The sequence below is a fragment of the Pelophylax lessonae genome (genome assembly GCF_965119305.1).
Source record: "Pelophylax lessonae genome assembly, chromosome: 1".
Taxonomy (NCBI): domain Eukaryota; kingdom Metazoa; phylum Chordata; class Amphibia; order Anura; family Ranidae; genus Pelophylax; species Pelophylax lessonae.
In genome coordinates this window covers 406,991,960-407,011,411 of record NC_138768.1, presented here as the reverse complement: position 1 = coordinate 407,011,411, position 19,452 = coordinate 406,991,960, and the positions used below count along the sequence as shown (strand labels likewise).

At 45.6% G+C, this 19,452-nt stretch overlaps 1 protein-coding gene across 5 annotated transcripts in view; it reads left to right on the top strand.

Annotated features, from left to right (window-relative positions):
• The window catches only part of FSD1L (fibronectin type III and SPRY domain containing 1 like), a 153,816-nt gene that overhangs the window by 81,080 nt on the left and 53,284 nt on the right, over positions 1-19,452 (top strand). For all 5 annotated transcript variants that reach the window (XR_014225833.1, XM_082270803.1, XM_082270804.1 and 2 more), the window contains exons 7-9: positions 2,632-2,841; positions 8,345-8,443; positions 18,255-18,384. Coding sequence is in view for 4 of the 5 variants with exons in the window: in XM_082270803.1 (XP_082126929.1) it covers positions 2,632-2,841; positions 8,345-8,443; positions 18,255-18,384 (439 nt within the window). In the remaining variant the exon portion in view is untranslated. The remainder of the gene's footprint in view (positions 1-2,631; positions 2,842-8,344; positions 8,444-18,254; positions 18,385-19,452) is intronic.

Sequence of the window (19,452 nt, the reverse complement as noted above, 5' to 3'; positions counted from 1 at the left end):
CACGTAATATATAAATAATTGATTACACTCTTGTTGTATTCTGGATCTGATGAACTGTTCATGTTCTGCAGAAGTGCTTATGCTAATGCTGCAACAGTATATAGGATTAGTCAGACGACCTTCTCTGTCCTCGTCCTTTAAAAATTAAAGATGCTGCAAATTCCACGAAACAGCATTGACTGGAATTTCTGGCAAAGATTTCTTTATATTTGTGTGTCGCACTGTTCGGTTCTTCTTTTCGAGAGTAAAGTGTAAATGAATAATTGTGTCTTCTAACAACTCTTCTTATTCGTAATACCAATTGATTACTAGGAGCAATATGGTTTGTTCATAGACAATGTCATAGCTCATAAAGTATTTTAGATGAAAACCCATGGACCCAGTTTTTGATTAAAAGGTTTATCTACCCTTAGGGCCGGTTCACACTGGTCCGACATGTGCTCCGACTTTGAGAGCACAAGTCGCATGACATGTCAAAATCAATGGTTCCCTATGAGAGCCGTCTTAACTGGTCCGACTTGCGTCGGTCTGACTTTGAAAAAGGTTCCTGTATGACTTTGGTCCGACTAGAGCACAATTTTAGCCCATTGATTTAAATGTAAGTCACATTCAAATTGGATCATCATCCTAACTGATTAGACTTGTGGAATGCGACTTATGCTCTGAGATCAAATGTATGCAATGTTAGCAATGTAAAATCCCCTTAAACACTGTGGGGTCCCCCCCAAATCCATACCAGACCCTTTAAGTCTGTTAGGGATCTTGAGAAGGAACCCCATGCCAAAACTAAAAAAAAAAAAAAAAAAAATTGGGGTCCCCCCAAGACCATACCTGAAAACTAAAAAAAATAAAAATTGGGGTCCCCCCAAGACCATACCAGATCAAAGGAAACCCCCAAAAATCCGTACCAGACCCTTTTCCAAGCATGCATACCAGCAGGTCAGGAAAGGGGGGGGGGATCAAGCAACCCCTCCTCCTAAACCATACCAGCCACATGCCCTCAACATTGAGGGGTGGGTGGCCTCTTCCCCACAACCCTGGCTGGTGGTCGTGGGGGTCTGCAGGCAGGGGGCTTATCAGAATCTGGAAGCCCCCTTTAAGAAAGGGGACCCCTGGATCCTGGCCTCCTCCTGTGTGAATGAGTACTCCTACCCTTTCACCAAAAAAGAAGCAATGTAGTGTTACAAAAAACAAGAGACCGTTTTTAACAACTCCTTTATTATAAATGAACGTCCCACATCGTAGCTCCAATGTGAATCACGATGTCTTCTTTCTCCGGCTCCTTCACCATTGTCATTTTCCTCTGCCGCTGACCCACTGAAAATAAAAAAATACTCAATCTCTGATGGGTCTGTGACCTCACAAGGGGGTGGGGGTCTCAGGGTGACGTCACCGCATGGCCAGCCACCATAGCTATATAAGAGCTGACAGACATGGGAGCTCACAGAACGGCGGTCAGCGGCGGAGGAACCAGAGGAAGGAGACATCAGTGGAGGAACCAGAGGAGGAAGACATCAGTGGAGGAACCAGAGAAAGAAGACATCGTAATTCACGTTGGAGCTACGATGGGGGACATTCTTCATTTTTAATAAAGGACTTGTCAAAAACCGTCTCTTGTTTTTTGTAACACTACACTGCTATTTTTTTTTTTTTAACGAATGGTTAGGGGTACAATGTACCCCATACTCATTCACATAGGGGGGGCTGGGATCTGGCCAGTTTTGCCAGATTCCAAAAAGCCCCCCCTGCCCACAGACCCCCACAATCCCCGGCCAGGGTTGAGGGGAATAGGCCCCTGTCCCCATCAACATGGAGACAAGGTGCTTTGGCAGAGCCCCCCCCTGCCCCAAAGCACCCCCCCCATGTTTAGGGCATGTGGCCTGGTATAGTTCAGAAAGGGGGGCGCTCGCTCCCCACCCCCCTTTTTTATAACGTACCGGGCTACATGCTCAGATAAGGGAATGGAACTTAGGGGGAACCCCACGCCATTATTTTTTTTGCATGGGGTTTCATAATCCATTTGGTCTTGCCATTTTTTAATTTTGGCGTGAGATTCCCCTCTTTAAGAGCCATACCAGACCCAAAGGGACCCTACGCGGTTTTTTTTTTTTTTTCGATTAATTTGGCGTGAGGTTTCATCCATACCAGAGCCAAAATAATTTTTTGATTGGTCAAAGTACGCAATCATCTGATCATGTCAGATCTAAAAAAGTCAGTCCTGAAGTCACAGGGCAAAGTCAGATCGGAAGTCATGCGACTTCCATGTCGGAGCAGTGTGAACCCAGCCTTAATCTAGTGTGCAGTAAAGACCAACAAAGATAGCACAACTCACAGCTCCACCCATCAACTGTTTGCCCTTTTATTCAGTGTGCAGTAAAGACCAACAAAGATAGCACAACTCACAGCTCCACCCATCAACTGTTTGAAAAGAGCCATTGGGTAGTTCTGAAGTTTTCTCATAAAAGCTGCTCGATGTTTCATTGTGTGATGCAGCCCAGCTTAAAACACTTCTTCAAAAAGCAATTATAACGAGTTAATACAGTTGTATATTTTATAAACTTGTATCCATTTCTCTATAGGTGTCACTGGTGTACATAAATGACCCTTAACATCCTGTTTTTCATCATTTAGTGCCTAAAGCACCTGAGATTGACTCAGCAGACTGTATGGTGGCTGACAATTGTGTGACAGTATCATGGCAAATGCCTGAAGAAGATAACAAAATCGACCATTATGTTCTGGAATATAGGAAAACAAACTACGATGGACTTCCAAGGGTTAAAGATGAGAGATGCTGGGAAACAGTAGATAATATAAAGGGCACAGAACATACACTTTCTGGTAGGTGTGACTTAATTTGTTTTTCGATTTAGCAGCTTGGGTGGGGGACCGTGAACTTACACCCTCAGAGGCAGTGGTCATGACATCTGCTTATACAGGAACCTGGGCGTAGATTTAAAGATGCTGAAAATGCTTAAAAACTAAGTGCTTAATATTAATTTAAGTGTACTTTTATTAGTGTTATCCTTTAAATCCAAATTGCAGCCTTTCTTTCAGTCTTCCTTAGTTGTACAGGCTCTTCTCCAGTACTGAAGTTGCTTATTCTGACTTTACTGCACTCTATAAACTTTTCGTAGTATGCATTAGAAGCTGCAACAATTAAGATAAAGCCCGTCTCATTTCCTTGCAGGATATCCAGCATCATCTAATCCTTTCCTTCCCAACCTTACTGTGCCTGGCCCACCCTTTAAAGCGGAGCTCCACCAAAAAGGGGAAAGAGACACACAGGGTAAAAACTAGGGATAGACCGATTATCGGCAAGGCCGATATATTGGTGGCCAATATGCACTTTCCCCGATATATCGGTATCGGCCCTGGAACTGGCCGATATTGCTGATATTTTTGTGACGTCATTCTGCCTTCTTAGGCCACCTCCCTCGCCTTGGACAGCCTCATCTGGAGTCGGGACTAGTCTCGTGGAAGTGTATCACAGCCATACACCCACCCACAGCTGCCCAGTGCCAGCCAGCCACCCACATCCACAGGCCCTGTACCAGCTAGCTACAGGCTCTGTACCAGCCAGCCAGCCACCCACAAGCCCTGTACCAGCCAGCCACAGGCACTGTACCAGACACCCACCAACCCACCCACAGGCCCTTTACCAGCCAGCCACCACAGGGCCTGTGCCAGCCAGCCACCCACCCACCACAGGTGCCAGCCAGCCACCCACCCACCACAGGGTGGCAGACAGCCAGCAACCCACAGACAGGGTGCCAGACAGCCAGCCACCCACAGGCCCTGTACCAGCCAGCCACAGGCACTGTACCACTCAGCCGCCCACAGGCCCTGTACCATCCAGCCACCCACAGCCCCTGTGGCATCCACCCACCTACCACAGGGTGCCAGCCAGCCACCCACCCACCACATTGTGCCAGCCAGCCACCAAAAAGGGGAAAGAGACACACAGGGTAAAAACTAGGGATAGACCGATTATCGGCAAGGCCGATATATTGGTGGCCAATATGCACTTTCCCCGATATATCGGTATCGGCCCTGGAACTGGCCGATATTGCTGATATTTTTGTGACGTCATTCTGCCTTCTTAGGCCACCTCGCTCGCCTTGGACAGCCTCATCTGGAGTCGGGACTAGTCTCGTGGAAGTGTATCACAGCCATACACCCACCCACAGCAGCCCAGTGCCAGCCAGCCAGCCACCCACATCCACAGGCCCTGTACCAGCTAGCTACAGGCACTGTACCAGCGAGCCAGCCAGCCACCCACAGGCTCTGTACCAGCCAGCCAGCCACCCACAAGCCCTGTACCAGCCAGCCACAGGCACTGTACCAGACACCCACCAACCCACCCACAGGCCCTTTACCAGCCAGCCACCCACAGGGCCTGTGCCAGCCAGCCACCCACCCACCACAGGTGCCAGCCAGCCACCCACCCACCACAGGGTAGCAGACAGCCAGCCACCCACAGACAGGGTGCCAGACAGCCAGCCACCCACAGGCCCTGTACCAGCCAGCCACAGACACTGTACCACTCAGCCGCCCACAGGCCCTGTACCATCCAGCCACCCACAGCCCCTGTGGCATCCACCCACCTACCACAGGGTGCCAGCCAGCCAGCCACCCACCCACCACATTGTGCCAGCCAGCCATCCACCATAGGGTGCCAGCCAGCCACCCACCACAGGGTGCCAGCCAGCCACCCACCCACCACAGGGTGGCAGACAGCCAGCCACCCACAGACAGGGTGCCAGACAGCCAGCCACTCACAGGCCCTGTACCAGCCAGCCACAGGCACTGTACCACTCAGCCGCTCACAGGCCCTGTACCATCCAGCCACCCACAGCCCCTGTGGCATCCACCCACCTACCACAGGGTGCCAGCCACCCACCCACCACATTGTGCCAGCCAGCCATCCACCATAGGGTGCTAGCCAGCCACCCACCACAGGGTGCCAGCCACCCACCGCAGGGAGCCAGCCATCCACCACAGGGTGCCAGCAAGCCAGCCACCCACCACAGGGAGCCAGCCAGTCAGCCACCCACCACAGGGTGCCAGCCAGTCACCCACCACAGGGTGCCAGCAAGCCAGCCATTAAGCATTAAACAATAATTAACATGTTCAGTACCAGATTTGTGTCAAAAATTGTCTTTATTTTTCAAAACTTTAAATGTACAAAATATCTGCCCATATTGGCCAATACCCATATGTTGTGACCAAAATATCGGTATCGGCCCTGAAAAAGCCATATCGGTCTGTCCCTAGTAAAAACAGCTGGGCCGAGCACAGCGCTGGATCGTGGGACAGTTAAGTGGCTGTTTATTAAAAGTCAGCAGCTACAAAAACTGTTCCTACTGACTTTTAATTTTTACATAGGAAACTGGAGCTCCTCTTTAATTTATTGGATTTCAGTTCTTTTAATCATGGAGGTTCTGCATCACGTGTGGGCCTTACTCGGGGCAAATGCAACCTACCCAGGATTGCCTACTCCTCCAGACTAATATTCACCACTTAGCGCATATTAATATACACCTACTTATCAAAATCCAGCCCAATACTTGCATTTGTGCTGAGGACTCGATAATTAAGTACTGAGGCAGGGTGCTATGATGTTTTTAGGAGGCTATGTACAGCAGCTCTATGGTATCCCAGAGCAAGGATTTTTAGGTGATTGTGTAGAAAAACCAATCAGTTAAATGAAATAACACCACATTTCTAACAGTCAAAAGAGAGTGCACAGTGTGTGATATGGGCTATTTGGGCAATGTCAGAATGAGAACAAAAGCCCTGGACAGTTGGGCTGCATGTCCTATACATAATTCCTTCCCCATCTTCAGGTCTAAGTGAAGTGTACACTTTTTTTGATTACTTATACTGTGTATAAAATGTTAATATTCCTATTAATTTCCTATCAATTGCCTTAACTGGAGCCAATTAGAAACAATGTAGCCCACATCCCTACATGAATAACCATACAAAGAGATTTCCTCAATATGGGACTTTAAAGGGCAAGAATTGCTTTGAAAAGTAATATAATAAAGGTGAAGTGAGAGAAAAAGAAGACATTTCTCAAAAGATCAATTTTATTTGACATAGAAAATTAAAATGTAACCTGCAGACTACACACCAACAGTTCAGACAAACAATTTAAAATACAATGCGGTTAACATTTTCATACAAACACTGACATTCAAAAAGCACTGCTCAAAAACGTAAGCAGCTGAGACCCAACGCTTTTCGAGATGAGGTCTTTCTCTTCCTCAGGGGTCTAGAAATGTGATTCTATATACACAAGTCTAAGAAATAAAAAAAAAAAATCTCATTAAACAGGTACCTAAATCATATATATTTAGAGGTAATAACATATTATATGGAAGATAATTATCTAACATTATCTGAGCTGTGCATACCTTAGAAAAAACAGAGCTTGTTGACTCGTAAAACCGCATACAATTAAAACCAACAGTAACAACTCATGCAAGGCTGCAGCCAATAAAGCTCCCAGGAGCACCACATACCAGGAAGGAATATCCGGGTGTCCACAAGGGGCAGAGAAGATTAAATCTTCATCAGTATATGAGATTCTAATAGGCATAAAAAGACTTAATCTAGACACTAGTCTTAAAGAGTAACTCTACTTTTGTTGAGAAAAAACATTGCCCTCTGGGTGATCTCTGTACATTGCAAGGATTGTAACAAACTTTATTGCAGATTCCTACATTTGTTATTCTGAAGAAATCTTTGTTTGTCCCTCTGTGCTGAGTGGGTCAAATGGGAGTGGTTTCATAATTATCTGTCAGCTGTGGAAGCTGCTGAGCTCTAATGAGAAAAGCTGCTGGGCCTGCATCCCTTTAGACGTGTTCCTATTGGGAGTATCTCACCAAAAATTACATTTTTGTTGCAGGGGATGCCAGAAATCTGACTTATATCTTAGGCAGACTTCTGGGAAAATTGGTGAGCCAATCACACAAGCAGGAAATTATGTTTCTGAGGTGTGGTCAGTATACATTCTGTGTACAGAACAGCTTCAGCTAGCCATATTGCATTGCATTTTCAGAAAAATATAACAGCTGCAGATTGAAAAGGAAATGTAATTTTTAATAACATTCAATTACAGTATGATTTGTGTCACAATTGTATATGCTATATTGTTTTTTCTTTATTTGCTATTTTTTTTTCCCAATGAAAGTGGAGTTACCCTTTAACTACAGAGAAAAACTCAAATTGCTGCTCACATACAAAGCAAGAAAGGTCACACTTACATATCCCCTTAGGCATGAAGTACTGATTGGAACACCAGGGCCAGACCATTCATCAAAAAGGTAGTGACTGTTGTCCCACTAGGATCTAATGTTAAACATATATCAACACTATGTATTAGTGTTATTTCAAAGGTTCTTAAACTTCAAGAGCTGGCAATATAAGCTAGATCTTGGAAGCTTGTATAAAAACAGTCCCAGGTAACCCATAAGCCCTCTCCTATAAATGGTAAAATCCTTATTTTTACCTGGTGGTGATCGGGAGTCAGGTGAGATGACCAACAGCTACCAAATAGCAGAGGTATTGGTAGTAAGGGTTCATTCGTATTTATAAGGGATTACCTCGGGTATAATTAGGAGGTGAGTATTCACAGCTGTAGGACAAAGTTAAAAAGAAACCGCCCCCTAGATACCGTGGCACCCGCCGTCACCGCAAACACCTTCATACTAGTTGGAAACATCACCCGGCGCCGCCCCGTGACGTGACCCGCCACATGAGTGCAGTGCGCATGCGCAGCATGATTGAGGTCTCGTGATCACGGCCTGCGTCACCCATCCACCCACGCTAGATGCGGATGTCATGACGACCAAGGGTAGTTGCCATTTTTGTCACTTTCAGTCGCTTTTTTGAATGCCAGTGTTTTTATAAAAATGTTAACCGCATTGTATTTTAAATTGTTTGTCCGAACCTAGCATTTCTGCAGGTTACATTTTAATTGTCTGTGTCAAAAAAAAAATGATCTTTAAAGACATTTCTTCTTTTTTTCTTTTTCTCTCACTTTACCCTTATTATATTACTTTTCAAAGAAATGTTTGCCCTTTAAAGTCCCATATTGATGGAATCTCTTTGTATGGTTATTAATTTATCAGTCTTCACAGACATGGTGAAATTCACAAACAATAGACAGAAATGTATGGGACATGACTACAATTGTTCCTTCCAGTTTAACAATATAGTCATTTATGACAATATAGTCATATTTGCAGCATGGTGAGCTATGATGAAATCAAGCAGAATTTTCCTGTACTGTTTATCTTTCTACCTACATCTTCTTTATTATGTTCACATTCAGGTTTGAAGTTTGACTCAAAATATATGAACTTTAGAGTACGAGCATGTAACAAAGCTGTAGCTGGGGAATACTCAGACCCAGTCACACTGGAAACTAAAGGTAATACCTTGTTCAATTTGGAGAATACTGGAAAAACAAATGTGTTTATATTTGACTTTATCATAACAAATATGGATGAAGGGTAGCAAGTTCTAAATTTAAATCTTATGCAGAAAAAGATTGCTAGTCTGCATACTTCCAGCTCCGGCAGCTCATTAAGGTGTAATTCACACAGGAGCATGGATCTGTACACCCATGCAGAGGGCCGTATATATCTGCCCAGAAAGCACAGGTGGTCCATGCAGCTGAGTGTGGACAACCCGTTACAGTAAACGACAGGATGACGGATACATGAATCTTCACCCACCTCCCTGTGTGTAAATCGGAGTGGGACTGATGCACGGCTTTGAACACTTTTGTTGCTTTCATAGCCGTGCATCCGTCCCACATGGTTGTACACACTGGGATGGCATCAAGATGCAGATCTATTTAGTCGTCAGCCTGTTATTGGTTTTACCAGTCTGCCTACATGTATCACCTATGCCTCCCAAGTGGATAAACACGGCAGATCCTTGCATTCATGTAAATAAGCAATTATGTCCTGTAGCCAAAAAATTTTAAATATACCAGGAATATACATAAAATATAAATACAAGTCTTTCAAATATACAAACTGACTGTCTGATGTTCATTCCAGATAGGACCAGGTCTGCAAAGAAAAAAATCTGTATTTATATGTTCACATAAGGTCTTGGTGTCCAATTTGAAATGCATCTTAGCACTTCTTATACTGGCCATACACAGCTCAAATTTCGGCTGATTCTTGCCAAATCAACCGAAATTCTAGCTGTGGGTGGCCCTATCAGCCCCACCTGGCTCACCAAACTTTGGCAAAAAATTTAAAGGAGCCAGTTGGAAAGTTGTCAGCCAAACAGTCACTTCATCCAGTCAGATGCAGTCACTGTTTGGGTAATGAATAGAATAGCTGGCAGCAGAGATTGCTCCATGAACGCTGTTTCTCTTGTTTTGGTCTCAGGCTAAATGAAAAAAATCTATGCATGTATGGCTTGCCTTAGTGAGAAACATAAGTTCTCATTCATGTTAAAACATTTAGAGGAAACGGCATGCAAACAAAATAGCAAAATGTATAGTCACTCTTGAGATACACCTTCAGGCCTAAACTATACAAGAATTTTTAGCTGCGCAGCACTTTAGAGTAACCTCTTTTAGACAGATCAGCGTGTTACAAAAGAGATTTCTAAAAGAGGTGAGTGCCAACAAGAAGTTAACCTGGCTAGTCAGCAATAACAAAATCTGCTGCGTAGTTTAGGACATGAACTGCACAAGTGACAAATAGCTATGCTTTATGTGAAGAACAGTTCAACTCACAGCACATTAACCTAATTCCTTTTGATTACATTTCAGTCTATTCTAACTGTTTACGCATCCATTGCTTGGTAATAACTGAAGACATGTTAGGTGCTTAAATGTACATACAGCAAACCCTAGTTAATTTATTCCTTTTTAAACACATTTATACATATAAAATGCACTGAAGAAACAATAATTATTAATGCAAACCTATCAGCCTTTGCTAGTTCTAGAGTTAAAAGTCTGCAAGATGCTTGCTCTTCTGTATTTCTGGGTAGCCCTAGGATACCCTGTCACTAGAACCTAGCTTTCAGAGATAAATCCTACCTGTTAGGCCAAGCCCTAGTCACACATTATCCCGCAGTCCGAGAAGTAAACTGTTATCAGTTGTTGCAGCACCAACTAATCTTAATAGAGAAACTGGCATCAGTGGCGCAATCACATTTTGGTCATATATAAACATATAGTATAACTTTTAATTACAATGGCCCATAAGCAAGTAATTGCACACAGGAGAGTGTAATGCGGAGGAAACAGTCTATCACAAAAGTGCCATCACAAAGCAGAGTCCATATCTGGATCAACTCCAAATTCAAGGTGAGGGAGAAAAAGTCCAATAGTCTCACTTGTGCAGTCCTATAAAAAGGGAACACCTTCTAAGCCTCCACCAGAGTGCTGGTCACCCCAAGGGAATTGGACACTCACCAGAGATATCTGCCCCCCCCCCCCCCCACTCTCATGGACAGGGCTTGCTCGCTTATTAAAATGGCTCTTTATTCCGGGTCAGACAAATCCTCTGCATTAAAATTATGTCCTTCCCAACAGGATACACATCCTCCTCCTCAGTACCACACCGTTATCCTCATGGGCATATGTAAACAGAATAACAACCCCGCTAGTGTGATACTGTTTATAAATAAAATCAGTCTTTATTTTGATTTTACAAAGTGTGTACTCACGAAACACATGCTTGATTAAGCCCCCGTTCACACTGGGGCGACCTGTGAGGCGACCTGGTCGCCTCACAGGTCGCCGCAGATCGCCTCCCATAGGGAAGCTGCGGACCCGTTCTGATAGGAACGACACAAGTCGCTCCGACTCAGAAAAAGGGTCCGGAGCTTCTTTGGGGCGACCAGGAGGCGACCGCCATAGACTTCAATGTTACGAAGTCCGTGGCGGCCGCTCCGAGGTAGCGGCGCGCTGCTCGCACCGCGACCTCGGAGGTCGCGGTGCGAAGTAGCGTCGCCCCCGTGTGAATGGGGGCTTAAGCCCATCAAACCAAATACATCAATCACATCAGGCTGGATGACTCCCACAACCATCCCGGGTACTCACGACCTCTCCACGCTGAAGGAGTAAACCGCAGGGATGTCCGTTCGTCACCACAATGTACTTCCGGTTGCCGTATGGTCACGCCCTGACATGTTAAGTCTATTCCGACTTTCTCAAAGGGGATGCCAGTTTCTCTATTAAGATTAGTTGGTGTTGCAATATTATTCGTTTTACTTCAAGTAGCAGCAATCCACCTTAATTTGGGAATTCAAGTGTGGATATCCCAGATAGGTGGTCCACTTTCTCTTTTTAGCGCAGGGGACCATTACAATTCATTTTTTGTCTGATATTTTACATTTGTTATCAGTTGTTGAAGTGATCTGGTTGAATATCAGGTTGGGGCTTATCTCTGGGGATACAGTTTATCAGTGAAATCAGAGTTCTGCTTTAAGATCCAGAGTGTACCCAGGGCCCCTTGGGTGTAAAGAAGAGCATTTTCCGGTTAATAAAGCCAAAACAAGCACCCTACAGAATTTTAACTCTAATACTAGTAAAGGCATATGCGTTTGCTTTAAAAATTATTTCTTTCATAGAATTTTTAATTTAAGTAGTTCAAAAGAACTGTCAGGTTTGCCTAAAATTACCTTGTCAGCACAGAGTCACTTGTATATACAACATGCCTAGTAAAAAATGAGCATGGCTTTTCAAAAAATGGTATGCTGGAAAGCTTAGTTTGTGCTGATCCTGTGTAGGGATTAATCAAAACTATAGTTAGGTGGGAACAAGACATAAACTATGCCAGAGAGATCTTGCTACTGCTGATCAACCCATTATATTCTGCTTGGAACTGTATTGCAAGTCTGAGTGTATTTACCTTTTTATTGTTCCCATAAATCTGTGGATGATATGCAACAGGCTTGTTTTATAGCTTCTTGAATGACCAGTACTGATTTTATTGATAAAGGTGCATTTTTGTTGTAAGAGTATTTTGTTGCTGAATGTTATGTTCGTGTTCAAGGCTCATTGTGTAATTGTTCAGCATTTGGGAGGGAACCATTCTATGTTAATAAATAGAAGAGCCTCAGGTAAACAGCTGATTTCCAGTTTTTCTGGAAATCTTGAAATTATTCATCATGGTTTGATCTAATTCAGTGATTTTTTTTTTCTTGTGGAATGCAATATTTTTTAAACATGCTATAAAAGTTTGAAGCAACTTCTTGCTGCAGATGAAAAAAACATGAAGGTCCTGCTTATATACACAACCAGGTTAAGTGTACTTTCTATTATTACAGGTAACCATGATAAAAAAGCTAAATAAGCAGAGTCTTTCAGTGACTTTTTACAATTTTTTTAGTGCACATTTTTACCCTAGGAACTTATATCCTAAAGTACAGTAATGAGACTGTGATACACAGTGAATTATAGAGGCTAAAGACGTCAACTTCCTCTTGAACATTCACGCAATGCAGTCACTTCACATTAGTACCAGCCAGGCCTTGGACTAACTATTGACGAGCTTTGAAGCCATGAGCAATTTTTCCTCCACAGTTTGTCACATTATGTATATTTTGCCATAGGTTGTATGGTTGTATTTATAACAAGTCATTACCATTTAAATTTGTTGCCATACTTCGTATAAGATTTGTAGGTACTAATTCCAACTGTTTATACACGTAGAATGTATTCAAGATAGTGTAGCTATATTCTTTAATCAACGAATAGGGACTGCCTAGGAGCAAAGGTGCAGGTCCAGTTCATAGTATTCTACCAGTTTACTTAATATAAAAGATAATAAAATCTTGAGAAAATTAGAGCTGTGCCCAATAGCAGCTAATTAGGTTTTATCTTTCCTTTGCTGGTAATATGGAACAGTAAACCCAATTAGTAGCTTTGGGTAAACTGTCCACTTTTTTATTTAAAATTATTATGGAAATATGGTTTGTGCATCCGATTAACCATTTATCTAGCATTAATGAGCAAGATCACTGGGCAGAATTATTCACTTATTGTTCATGTTTATATCACAAGCAAGGGGGTTTACAATATGTATGGATAGTATGTAAGATCTCATTTTAATACGTTCCTCTTCAAGTTTTCAAATGTAGTGTGCTATATCAAATCATCTTTACTCTTTCGTTCATTGACGGACACCGCTCCTGATCTTCATAACCATTGGGTTATACTGCCTCCTACAGGAATAGGACACTAGGCAGAAAAAGACTCTGGCTACGCCTATGGGCAGTCCCAGGGGGTATACACCCTCTCCCTTCTATAGTTACTCAGTGTTTTTCTGACTAGTCAGGAGTAAGGACTTAGTTCCTTGCTGGGATCTCTAGTCCTGGCAAATTTTTTCTCCTGGTTTTTCCTGTGAGATCTACAATCAACTGCCGGACTGGGCGATGGGCTGGATAATCTAGATCCAGTGGTTCAGCTCCACACTAGGTCAGCCTTCGAGTTAAACGGCTCGCAAGGTCGTATACGACCGGGGCTCGGCCTGAGTCACAGCGTTCCTCCTAGCTGACATCCCCCCATTTTGATTTTCGAGGGGTTCTGTCTGGAACGGTGCCCGTCTGGTTCCTGGTATGGTGAGTAGCTGTCCCCCCCTCCCCCTGGAGGGTTTTGGGGTGGACGTGGGCCCCTCCATGGGAAAGGCGACCCCTGGGTCCCCCTCCTTCCCATCAGGCACCCCCCTTTCATCTGTCCCCCATCCTACCCCCTTTCCATTTATGTGGGGGCTGGGTGGGTGGGTGGTCTTGTACACCACCTGGGGTGGAGGCAGGGTGCTGTGCTAGCGATGGGAGCCGGGGGGGGGGGGGTTGTACCTGGTGGAGGCTCCTGCCAGGGCTCCCCGTCCTGCCTGGGTCTGTCCTTGAGGCCTAGGGATCCCTCCAGGGACCCTGAAAACCTTGCAGTACCGCGCTGGGCCGCCATTTTGCTGTAACCTGTGTATTCCTTTGCACGGCGGCCATGTTTGTGTAGTCTGGCAGCTATTTTGCGGTGGTTTGAAAATAGCGGTGGCCATGACAGTGGAGCCCTGTGGGTGGCAATTTCGGCGGTGGAAGCCCATTCTCATCCCCTGGTGCTCACACCTGGATCTTTTCTCTTCCTGATCATCAGACGTGGAGTGTAGATTATCCTGGTGGCTGCAGGTGCCTGTTTCTGCTGGGTGGTGAGTCTGGTGGGGTTCTCTCCCTCTTTGCTGGGATCGCTTAGTGCTTCTGCCTAGCGACCGGGTGGTGCTGCCAGTGCGGTGGGGGTTGTCCCTTGCAGTGTTTTACACCTTTTGTGGGGTCCCCCTGGTGGCTCATGGAGTCTTTGGAGCACATCTCCCCACCTGACCCCCTCTCTGAGGATGCTGGGTCCGAACCATCCATCCATGCACTGACGGCAGTCCTGGAGTAATTTGTGTCCCAGGTGGAGGTGGTTTTCGAGCGATGGGATAGCAAAAAGCGCCCCCGCCTTCCCCTCCTTCATCTGTCTTATCAGATCCTGAATCTGATTCGGCAGCGGTGGACGTGGGTCACCCTGCTGTGCGACCACACGTCCAGAATCCTCAGATAGTGAGGATGATTCCTCCACATCTGCAACCACGCATGAAAAAGCATTGGTGGAAGCACTAACTGTATCTGTGCGTGAGACCATGAAGATTGAGGACGCAGCTGCGACGGAGGCGCAAGTTCCCATTGGCGCTCACAAGCCTTCCAGAGCGGCAAAGGTGTTTCCTTTCCCCACCTATTTTGACAGAATTGTCGCAAAAGAGTGGGGACGACCTAAGCGTCCCCTTGGGGTCCCTAAGCGATTTACTAGGCATTACCTGTTACTTTAAGGATCCGGCTGACAGGAAGGCAGAGGCTTTGGTCCGCAATATGTACACTCTGGCTGGTTCGGCATCTCTTTTGGCTTAAATGCTGGTCTGCAGATCAGAATTCTAAAAAGGCCTTGACTGATCTCCCCTTTCAAGGGGATCGCCTGTTTGGGGCTATCCTGGATGACATCATTAAAGGTCTCACAGGGGGAAAGAGTACTTTTCTTCCGCAGGCTACTGAGGGCAAGGAACCTCGTCGTAGATGTTGATCCTCCTTCGCGGCTCATAAGACGTTTTTTTTGTCCCTCAGGGTTGACTGACCAAGAGCTTGAAGCCTTTCAGGGCCTCTTCTGGAGGATCCAAACGAACCTGGTCTGGCAAGCCAAGAGGGGGCTTCTCCAGACCCGCGGACAAAGCTCCTTCAGCATGAAGATGCGCCCTCACCCGTATCGGGGGTGGGGGGACGTCTTCCCTGGTTTCCGGACCCATGGATTTCCCTGGTACAAGACAAGTGGGTCCACTAAGTTGTTTGGTCTGGCTACAAGAGTTTCACTCTGGTCCCCCGGTAAGGTTCTTTCCTTCCAACTTGCGCCTGTCCCCGGACCGTTTACAGGGTCTGTTTGGTGCTGTACAAGACCTGTTGCTTCAAGGGGTGATTGCCCTGGTTCCGACTTCAGAACATTTTCAGGGTTTTTACTCAAACCGGTTTTCAGTTCCCAGGAAGGAAGGCAAGGTGCGTCCAACCCTGGACCTCAAGGTTTTTAACTGCTTTGTGCGGGTACAGAAGTTAAGGATGGAGTCCATTCGCACGGTGGTGACATCCCTGCATCAGGGGGATTTTCTTGCCTCTATCGACCATCAATGATGCTTACCTTCACATTCCAATATGTACCGGTCACCAGCGCTTCCTCCGCTTTGCAGTGGAAGAGGAGCATTATCAGTTTGTGGTGTTACCCTTTGATCTCGCCTCTGCTCCTCGGGTCTTCACAAAAGTGTTAGCTCCGGTGCTAATGTTGTTACACAAACGGGGGATCGCGGTACTGGGCTACTTGGACGACCTCCTTCTGCGAGAGGAGTTCCCTTCTGCTCTGGTGGAAAACCTGGAAATCACCATATGAACTCTAAGGGAATTCGACTGGATTCTGAATTTTCAGAAGTCTGCTCTGGTTCCGTCCACATAACTGAATCTAGGTCTGACTCTGGACTCTTCCTTAGCCAGAAGGCTCCTTCCTCTGGACAAACTCCAAACATTGCAGGCTGCAGTTCGTCTCCTGCTGTCCAGCAGATGGTCCTTCCTCTCCGGCACTTCGTCTGGGCAAATCCTTTCTTCCCTTGTATTGGACAGTGGTCTCCACGAATGCCAGCCTGTGCGGCTGGGGAGGCATCCTCGGCAAAAATTCTGCTCAGGGGATCTGGACACTGGAAGAGTCCAGACTACCGATCAATATCTTAGAACTCCGAGCGATGAGACTTTGCATGGACCATTGGACAGATTGTCTTCAGAGAGGTCCGGTGCGCATTCAATCAGACAGTACCACGGCCTTGGCTTATGTCAATCACCAAGGTGGCACAAAAAGGGGGCCAGGGAGGTAGCCGGCATTCTAAGGTGGGCAGAACGATTTGTTCCAGCCCTCTCCGCCGTATACATTCCCAGGGTGGAAAACTGGATTACCTCAGTTGGCAGGCGTTGGACTAAGGGGAGTGGTCCCTTCATCCGGAGGTGTTTCATCAGTTGTGTCTCCGGTGGGGCATCCCGGAGGGTGGATCTGTTGGCGCTTTGGCTCAATAGAAAGGTGCAGAGGTTTGTGGCTCGGTCACGGAATCTTCTGGCAGATGCCACAGACGCGCTGGTGGCCCCGTGGGGTCAGTATCGTCTGATTTACGTCTTCTCTGCTCTCAAGCTTCTGCCAAGACTTCTACGCATAATCGAGGCAGAAGGGATTCCATTCATCTTAGTGGCTCTGGACTGGCCCCGCCGGGCTTGGTGGCTCCGGAGTGGCCCCTCGCCAATGTTCCTTGGAAGCTTCCCCTCAGGGAGGATCTGCTGTCCCAAGGACCAATCTTCAATCCTTCTTTACAGTCGCTGGCTTTGACGGCTCGGCTGTTGAATGCCAGGTGCTGATGGATAGAGGTTTATCTGAGTCGGTGATTCCAACGCTGTTAAAAGCTAGGAAATCTACTTCTAGGAAGATCCACCATCGTACGTGGAAGACGTACATTGCTTTGTGTGGGTCTCTTGGGGTTCAGCCTCGCTCCTTCTCGGTGGCTGGGATTTTGACCTTCCTTCAATGGAGGGTTAAACAGAAATTGGTACCATCAAGGGCCAGGTGTCGGCTTTGGCGATCTTCCAATGACCCTTGGCCAAACACTCCCTGGTGCGTACCATTCTCCAGGGTGTCCGACATTTGGTTCCTCCAGTGCAGTCCCCGTTGCCGCCTTGGGACCTCAATTTGGTGCTTTCAGTTCTCCAGAAGCCTCCTTTTGAGAATATTCGGGAGATTCCCTTGCTTATGCTGTCTCAGAAGGTGGTATTTTTGGTGACTATAACCTCTGTGTGCAGGGTGTCAGAATTGGGGGCGTTATCCTGTTATTCACCTTACTTGGTGATTCACAGAGATTTGGTCGTTCCTCCTAAGGTTGTCTCTGATTTTCATTTGAATTAAGACATTGTGTTGCCTTCCCTGTTTCCCAAGCTGAAACATCTGAGGGAACACGCCCCTAATGATGTCAGATATGATGAAACGCGTCGGGAGGAGCTTAGCCATGTGATGCAGACATACAGCTTGAGGTCGGCCATGATGTTGGTTTGAAACTTACCATAGCTTCCTTCTTTGAAACTCTGCTTGTTCTTGTAACATTATTGTGGGTAGCTTGTGCACCTTTTTTTCTGCCCATAGACGTAGCCAGATTCTTTTTCTGCCTAGTGTCCAGTATCACCCAATAGTTATGAAGATCAGGAGCTGTGTCTGTCAATGAACAGTAGAGAAATGGATTTTACGGTAAGTCAAAAATCCCATTTTTGACCACATTAACATGCCCCAAGACATTAGATATGTATTCTTCTACTGATTAATGCAGGATTGAGTTACAGTCAGGATGTCTATTGGCACCTTTACTCTTCAGCAGACACCCCTGGCCAAAAGATACCTATTCAAGGACAACCCTTGGCCAGAGGAGTCTACTGATGTAGATTATAGGGTCATGCTGCTTGAACCATATGTTTATATAGGTAACTTCAACTTGTGAATGTTGATAAGAGCTAATAAGACTAATGAGAAATCTTGTCTGGATTTTAGTTGCTGCCCTCTTTGCTAGCCTTTGCAGGTTGGGGATGGGATTTGAATAAAATAATGTTTTTAAGCAGCAGTAAGTGTTTTTTCTCAGAATTTAAACTGTTTACTATGTCCCACTGTTGTGTGACAGCCCTCATCTTTGGCCTTGACAACACATCATCCCATCTAAACCTGAAAGTGGAAGACTCATATGTAGAATGGGATCCACTAGGTGGTAAATCTCAAGAAAGCAAAGTCAAAGGAAAGGAGAACAAAGGCAGGTAGGTTGAAGTTAATGTCTGTATGTGCTGTCTGTGGTAATCACACACTAAAATTATCTGTGATTGTGGGAATATGTCAGTCTGTGCTATTTGTGTAAACAGTTGCAATTGCCAAAAAGTGTCACGTTTCAAAAATCCTGGTATTTCCTGTAAAAGAAAAGTAGGTTACTTTATTGTAGGAATCCCTGTTCCTTCTGTCAGACATCATTATTCTGTAAAATGATGATTCATATCAGTTTGTGAATTTAATTTCATAAGGCTTTTATAGCTATTTGTTCTATTTTTAATGAAGAAATGTTTTTCAGAAAAAAATTGGTAAAAAGTAAACCCAACATAAATAGGGATTTACAATCAATTGTAAACCTAGTGACAGAAAAGTATATGTTGTAGACTGCTTTTAAAAAATTCTGAAACTTTCCTTAGCACAATGGAAGTCAAGGCTGAAACAAGAAAACGCCAACACATAATCTAAAGCAAGAGTTCCCAAACTGTGGGTCGCGAGCTACATTTGAGTGGGTCGCCGGAGGATTTAGAGCAGTCGGAGCTGCCCAGACATCGGCAGCGCACGGTGTTACGAGCAGGCAGGCGGGGCTTTGAGCTCCACTGATGCTCCAACCCCGCCCCTTGCCGTGAACGCTGTTCTGTACAGGAGGCGGCGCCTCAGGGTAGGAGTCGGAGTGGAACCATTATCAGAGTGCCGTGCATTGCATCGGAGCTGAACACCAGGATCAGTCACCAGGTAGGCCAGACACTGCTTGATGGCTTATTTTAGGCCTGATTAGCGACCCACATTTGCACAGGCATAGCAGCCCATTGATTAGAATGGGCTGCTATGTCTGCATTTTCCGCTGAAAAAAGGTGCATGCAGAATTAAAAAAAATACAGTGGCCCGTGAATTCCATCCTGCTTTTGCACCATGTGACTTACCTGCAGTTCCTGCACACGCAAACTGTGTTTTTAAATGCTCAGCCAATGTATATAAAAACGCAAAAAGCTTGCCAGTGCAGGAACTGCAGGTAAGTCGCATGGTGCAAAAGCAGGATGGATTTCAAGGCCACTGGATTTTTT